This window comes from Armigeres subalbatus, chromosome 2 (genome assembly GCF_024139115.2).
Source record: "Armigeres subalbatus isolate Guangzhou_Male chromosome 2, GZ_Asu_2, whole genome shotgun sequence".
In the NCBI taxonomy this organism is placed as follows: Eukaryota; Metazoa; Arthropoda; class Insecta; order Diptera; family Culicidae; genus Armigeres; species Armigeres subalbatus.
The window spans coordinates 343613432-343620161 of NC_085140.1; the positions used below are offsets into that span (position 1 = coordinate 343613432).

General features: G+C 43.7%; 1 protein-coding gene across 1 annotated transcript; it reads right to left on the reverse strand.

Moving 5' to 3' along the window:
• Positions 1 to 880: 880 nt before the first annotated feature.
• LOC134217014 (protein-glucosylgalactosylhydroxylysine glucosidase-like) lies at positions 881 to 4089 on the reverse strand. Its single transcript, XM_062695766.1, has 4 exons — positions 3748 to 4089; positions 2179 to 3696; positions 1558 to 2051; positions 881 to 1493 (listed from the first exon to the last, which is right to left on the reverse strand). The coding sequence occupies exons 1-4, from the start codon at positions 3840 to 3842 to the stop codon at positions 1312 to 1314; spliced, it is 2289 nt and encodes a 762-aa protein (XP_062551750.1). The 5' UTR covers positions 3843 to 4089; the 3' UTR covers positions 881 to 1311.
• Positions 4090 to 6730: the final 2641 nt, after the last annotated feature.

A 6730-nucleotide genomic window follows, 5' to 3' on the forward strand; every position in this document is an offset into this window, starting at 1 on the left:
TCGCAAGGTTTTTGTGACGGTGAACTGCAGGCGCTCCAATATCTTTTCAATGACATCTGGAGTACCTCAAGGCAGCGTCCTCGGTCCTCTAATATTTGTCATCTACGTTAACGACCTCGGTTTAGTGATTTCATCAAGCAAGATTTCATATTCTGACGATCTGAGGTTTTTCCGCGTAATTGCATCTCGTACTGATTGTGCTGTTACTCAGGACGACATTAATCGTTTGCTTGTTTGGTGTGGCGACAACGGCATGCGCGTAAACAGTAAAAAATGCAAGGTCATAACTTTCACACGTTCCGCTCACGCTATCCTGCAGCATTATTCCATTGAACCGGATGGCTTGCGACGCATCAGCTCTATTTGCGACCTAGGAGTTACCATCGATGCGAAGTTGAGATTTGAAGAAAACATCAGCATCATAACATCTGAGGCATACTTTGTGCTGGGATTTATCCGTCGTCATGCTTCCGGCTTCAGCGATGTTTACTGTATAAAAACCATGTTCTGCTCATTGGTTCGTAGCATTTTAGAATACGCTTCATCAGTCTGGTCTCCATGTTACGGTTACCTGGTCCATACGCTGGCACTCGAAAGAATTCAGAAAATTTTCATCAGGTTTGCTTTAAGACAGCTACCCATTTAACCTCCCAAGCTAACCAAGTCGTTGCAAGCTGATTGATTTGGAAAATCTTTCCGCCAGGCGCCTAAAAATGCAGAGATTGTTTATCTTCGACCTCCTAACAGGGAATCTGGATTGTCCCGAGCTATTGGAGCTCGTACGTTGGAAGTTTCCCTCACGCAGATTGCGAAACTGTTTTGATTTGTGTTTGCGTTCTTTTAACGATGTTTGTCACAAGTTCGATTTTATTCTGTCCAAAAATGTGTTTAGTGCTAGGATTAGAGAATTAGAATAATTTAGCTATTAAGGAAGCAATCCGTGCGACATGGTCGAAGATGGTGTACTAATAAATAAATAAAAGATCAACACCGCTAGGTGGATTAATATTATACTTTTTACAACGGTATTTCCGGTTCGATTTGAGTAATATTTTATCAATACTGAGTACAAGTCATTTCACTGTTTTTCTTGCATTATAAATGTATTTACTTTTAAATTTCAAATATTCGATAATGTATGTATAACAAACAAACAGAATTATTACATCTGATCGTGATTGTATTTCGCAATAATTTTGTTCACCGCAATTTAACGGTTTTTCTGAATACCACATGAAGGGAATTAGACCGAGGACGGAAATATCTGCCATATGACCATATTGTAGTAAAAACGATTGGTTACTAGTTATACTAGCGTAAAAATGTGCTCAACGCCGTCAGAATCACGATAGAGGCGATAACCACAGGGCTCTGTCTAGTTGTTATTCCACTGTTCTGTTCAGCGAGCGTCATATTCAACCGCGTTGGCTTTAACTGGCACCGTTCTGTAGTGGAGGGCAGCACTTTCAAAGTTGCCGACTGGGATCCATTAACTAAAAAACAAAAGTGTAAAGCAATGAATTGTATATGTTGAATGATAATCGATAGATTACTCACAAAAACAGGCTGTATTCAAGCCACATGGATTGTGCTCTACGCCGTCCACGATTATTAGTAGATTTGGTAGTGTAGGAGTGGCTTGTTGCATAATGGAGAATCCTCCATTTTGACGAATCTCTAGTGAGAATCGGAATCTATTGTAGTTGATTGTCGGTATGTAGAGGCGTGTGGTTCCAGGCGGTAGTCGGGGTCTGTCCAGCACCATTTCATCGCTGCGTAGTCGAATTCCGGCGTATCCATTTATCATAGTGTGCAGGAAGCTGGCAGCTCCGAAGACAAAGTTCTGTGAGCCGGGGTTTTCCGTAGATCCTTGGTTCCAAACGTGGAACGGCGAGCGTATGTAGGGCTGGTAACTGCGGCGCAGATACTCTGCAGCTAGGTCCATCTCGTCTAGTTCGATCCATCCAATGGTGTGCATCGCCCAGGTCATTGGTGAAGTGTCATCTGCTGTGGCAGCGCCGTAGATTTCCAAGTTACGCCGTTTTGTCGAACTGTCATGAAAGCATGTGATGTTAATGAGATATATTGGACCGGGTTGAGTGAGGGTTGAAACTGGTCCATTTTGGAGTTATGTAATTTGTTGTGAATAAACCCATTATATTGCGGTATGATACTTACTTGCTTATGGAAATATCAAGAGGATAACTGAGCAGTATCGCATCAGCTTGACTGATTCGTTGTCCCACTGTATAACCTTCAAACTGAGGAATAAAGTCGCCGTTGAAATCGTGCAGCAGATCTAAGCCTCTTGCCGTACGAATCATATTTACTAAATCTTCGTCTTTTACATTTAGAGACCACTGACAAAGGCATCCAGCATATTCGCCAAGAAATAGGTTGTGAGCCGCTACCACGTTTGTGAATGCATTGTTGTTAACATTTGGATTCAAGGTGTCTGGTCCTGTTACAGAGCGAATGTCGAACTTGTCCGTGGCATTATTATAAACAGCTCGATGCTTCCAAAATTGAGCGGTCTCATAAATTAATTCACATCCATCTATCAAAATCCACGTTAATTGATTGTTTGCATAGATGAACTGTCTCATAGCAAATACGACATCCGCTGTAATGTGGTGCTGTAGTACTGCTCCTGGGGATGATGTCACCTCTCTGCCTGTGAAGGCGGAAGCCCAAGGAAATTGCCATCCCTCGTGATTGTTCTTAGCGGCATTGCTCTTGAGAGCATTACGAATAATTCTTGACCTGTAGTTCAGCATATCTCGTGCAACTATCGGATCTATCAACAACACTATAGGAAATATCCACATGTCGTAATCCCAGGTAACGTGACCTTGGAAATCGTTTCGGCCAATTCCGGAAGGTGATACTCCGAAAGTTCTTACAAAAGGTAACATGCTTGGAACATTATTGAACACTTGAAATGCACTGGCTTTGATGGCTCGATCCAGCTCATCGTTCCCATCAACCGTTATCCCATACTGATCCCACATATCGTTCATTACTCTTGCCTGGATTTGATCCGTATTGGATACAGTACTTAACGTTAACAACTCCAGATCATTTTCGGCATCTCTTTTATTCCGGGCAAACGCTGTATAGAAGGCAAATTCTTCGCCTGTGCGATCCGTTGGTAGATGTAGAACAGACGGTATTTGAGTGTAGTATATGCACACCTCCGTTCCTGCTGATTGAAGCACTGGATCTTCGACCTCATTGGTTTGGCCACATTCATACATGAAAGTTGTATTACGTATTTCAACGGTTTCGGTTGGCTGTAGCGAAATATCGAAGGAAGGTGCTACCGCAATATGTCGGAGCGCGACGCTGAGTTCATTTTGTCCTATGAGTCTTTGAACTCGTATGTGGTTGACAATCACATGACTGAAAAACCGATGTGGATAAACACTATGGATAAGACGGAATTGTCCACTGGGTTCCTCGTATATCGTTCGGAAACGGCCGAATTTGATGTCTAGTTGGTAGGTACAGTATGGTGGATTGGTTTCTGGCTGGCTACACAAGGACAGTTGTACATTGGCGTAGTTTGGAATACGGGCCCGATGGCTTTGTGATCCACGTCCATTGTAAACTCCAGTCAAGAAGACACTATCGCCAAACACAGTGAATCCTAGGTTGCCGTTTGACAACGTTGGAACGCTTGTGCTGTCTGGAAATCTGGAGAAAGCCTGTTATTCTAACATTTTTTTATTTTAATCGGATACTCACTGATTAGAGTTGAACAAATAATTTGTTTCGATACTAAGACATGCCGAACAGCAGAAGGCTATTATCAGAAATGCTAACACGTTTATCGTTCCCATGGCGCTCGGGAGGGGGTGTTCAGAAGACTCAAGGTTCACTCAAACTGAATCGATGTAAATGGATAGCTGGGCCTTTTTAGTGGCATGGTATCGAAGATAAAGCAAAATTTTGGGTTAATAGATAACGGAGAAAATTGCGATAAATGTCGGTTACTAATCCTAGGTTTGCTAATCAGATTGATACAAGATGCAAGATAAGAATTTGTCAGTGCGTCATCATGAAACGCAAATCAGGATATCCGATGTATTCTCCGTCTTAGCATAATATCAACTAGAGAATAATATACTCATATTTAGTTTTAGTACAAGAACGTTGAAAGAAAGCTGTAACAAAGATAATGAACCGACTTAGATTAGCTAATCTAACATCCCAGTACTGCAACTAATTATATACATATTCATAAATGTATAAAGAGGGCTGCGTGCTACATAATAAAAACTGACGATGAAAGCGTTATCAGATATGACATTTGTTTTGAATACTGGGGCCCTCTTTAGCCGTGCGGTAAGACGCGCGGCTACAAAGCAAGACCATGCTGAGGGTGGCTGGGTTCGATTCCCGGTGCCGGTCTAGACAATTTTCGGATTGGAAATTGTCTCGACTTCCCTGGGCATAAAAGTATCATCGTGTTAGCCTCATGATATACGAATGCAAAAATGGTAACCTGGCTTAGAAACCTCGCAGTTAATAACTGTGGAAGTGCTTAATGAACACTAAGCTGCGAGGCGGCTCTGTCCCAGTGTGGGGATGTAATGCCAAGAAGAAGAAGAAGACTGGTCGATACAAATTTGTATTTATCACATGTTGAGTGTAAATGATTGCATTTGCTGATAACGTAAATCTTAAGCAATGTCCGTTGCTTCCTAATGATTCACAGTAGAATGCGAACAAAGGTGAATTTTTAAGGAGGGCTTCTAGTACCTTGTGAGGTCAAAATCGTGTCGTTTTTTTGTAGATTTTTTTGTCGGTGTGTGGTATGGGAGGTACGTTGTTGAAATTTTGCACAATTTGCAGTTTTACGATAGAAGGGGATACCTTTGAGGTGGTCGAGGAATTCTACCTTGGTTCCTTGCAAACGACTGATAACAATGTTAGTCGTGAAATACAAAGGCGCATCATCTGTGAAAGTCGGGTCTATTACGGTCTCCAGAAGAAACTGGGGTAAAAAAAGATTCACCACCGTACCAAAAGTACGTGACGCTGATAAGACCGGTAGTCCTCAACGGGCATGAAACATGGTCAATGCTCGAGGAAGACTTGCAAGCACTCGAGAGATGGGTGCTTAGGACCAACTTTGGCGGTGTGCAAGAAGACGGTGTGGCGGTGAAGAATGAACCACGAGCTCGCCCAACCGTGTGTGGCGTAAAATGGTTGATTCAGTGTTATTTGTTTAGATGTAAACTAAATAAATGAAAATGAAAGGTCCGATGGGGAATCCTGTTCCATTGTTTGCTTCTGAAAATTGGCTAGATCGGACTATGCGATCAGAAGTTATGGTCAAAATACTATTTTTCATGCAGTTATGGCCAAAACACTATTTGGGGGCAGCAGGGACTATGTCCAAGGGCTTGACGATTCCTCCCCAGGCCATCTGCGAGTTGTGGTGCCTTGTTAAACTTCTAAAAAAGAAGCATGTATCCGTAAGTAGGCTCCGCCAAAGCGACCGTGTGCCGCTCAAAGTGCACAAGCCTAAGTCCTGGCCGCCTTTAAAAACTACTATTACGAACGACATAGAAGATAATACGACTCGATATAATCGGCAACGACCTAGGCGACGAATAAAGGATCACGATTGGAAGTTTGGAACATGGAACTGCAAGTCGCTAGGCTTCGCAGGTTGCGACAGGATAATCTACGCAACTTCGACGTCGTAGCGCTGCAGGAAATCTGCTGGACAGGACAGAAAGTGTGGAAAAGCGGACATCGAGCGGCTACTTTCTACCAAAGCTGTGGCACCACCAACGAGCTGGGAATCAGCTTCATAGGGCTGGGCAAGATGCGTCAACGCTTGATTGGGTGGCAGCCAAACAACGCAAGGATGTGCAAGCTGAGGATAAAAGGCCGATTCTTCAACTATAGCATCATCAACGTGCACTGCCCACACGAAGGGAGATCCGACGACGAGAAAGAAGCTTTCTATGCGCAGCTGGAGCAGACATACGATGGATGCCCACTGCGGGACGTCGAAATCGTCATCGGTGACATGATCGCTCAGGTAGGAAGGGAGGAAATGTATAGACCGGTCATCGGACCGGCTAGTCTGCATACCGTATCGAACGACAACCCCGAGTTGCACAATTTAGTTCGATTTGGTTGCAGAAACTCATATATGACTGGATTTGGTCGTACATAGGTCACAGTAACTCATTTATGACAAGCGTGCTGCTTGGGACGGCCAACGATGCATAAACTTTTCAGCCTCCCGCGGAATGGTAGTCCGAAGCTCTTTCTTTCCCCGCAAGAATATCCACAAGGCCACATGGAAATCACCTAATCAAGTAATGGAAAACCAAATCGACCACGTTCTAATCGACGGCAAATTCTTCTCCGACATAACGAACGTCCGCACTTACCGCAGTACGAATATTGAATCCGACCACTACCTCGTTGCAGTATGTCTGCGCTAAAAACTCTCGACGGTTTATAACACGCGTCGGAGTCGTCTGTCGCGGATAAACATTGGGCGGCTACAAGACGGTAGACTAGCCCAAGCAGCTGGAAGTGGCACTCCCGAGCAGCACAAGTCAGACAAAAATGGTTGCAGCAACTTTATTGTGGCTGAATCTGGTCACAAATGAGTTGGAGTAACTTATGTGGAACATGTGTGCTGCTAGGGACTCCAACGGAAGAGCAGCTAGGCGCAGCGTCTCTTGAAGATGTCTTGAGA

Coding starts and splice junctions, on each gene's coding strand:
- LOC134217014 (XM_062695766.1), bottom strand. CDS start 3,842: ATGGGAACGATAAACGTGTTAGCATTTCTGATAATAGCCTTCTGCTGT. Junction 3,697..3,747: donor TATTTGTTCAACTCTAATCA/GTGAGTATCCGA, acceptor GGCTTTCTCCAG/ATTTCCAGACAGCACAAGCG. Junction 2,052..2,178: donor CTTGATATTTCCATAAGCAA/GTAAGTATCATA, acceptor CTTTCATGACAG/TTCGACAAAACGGCGTAACT.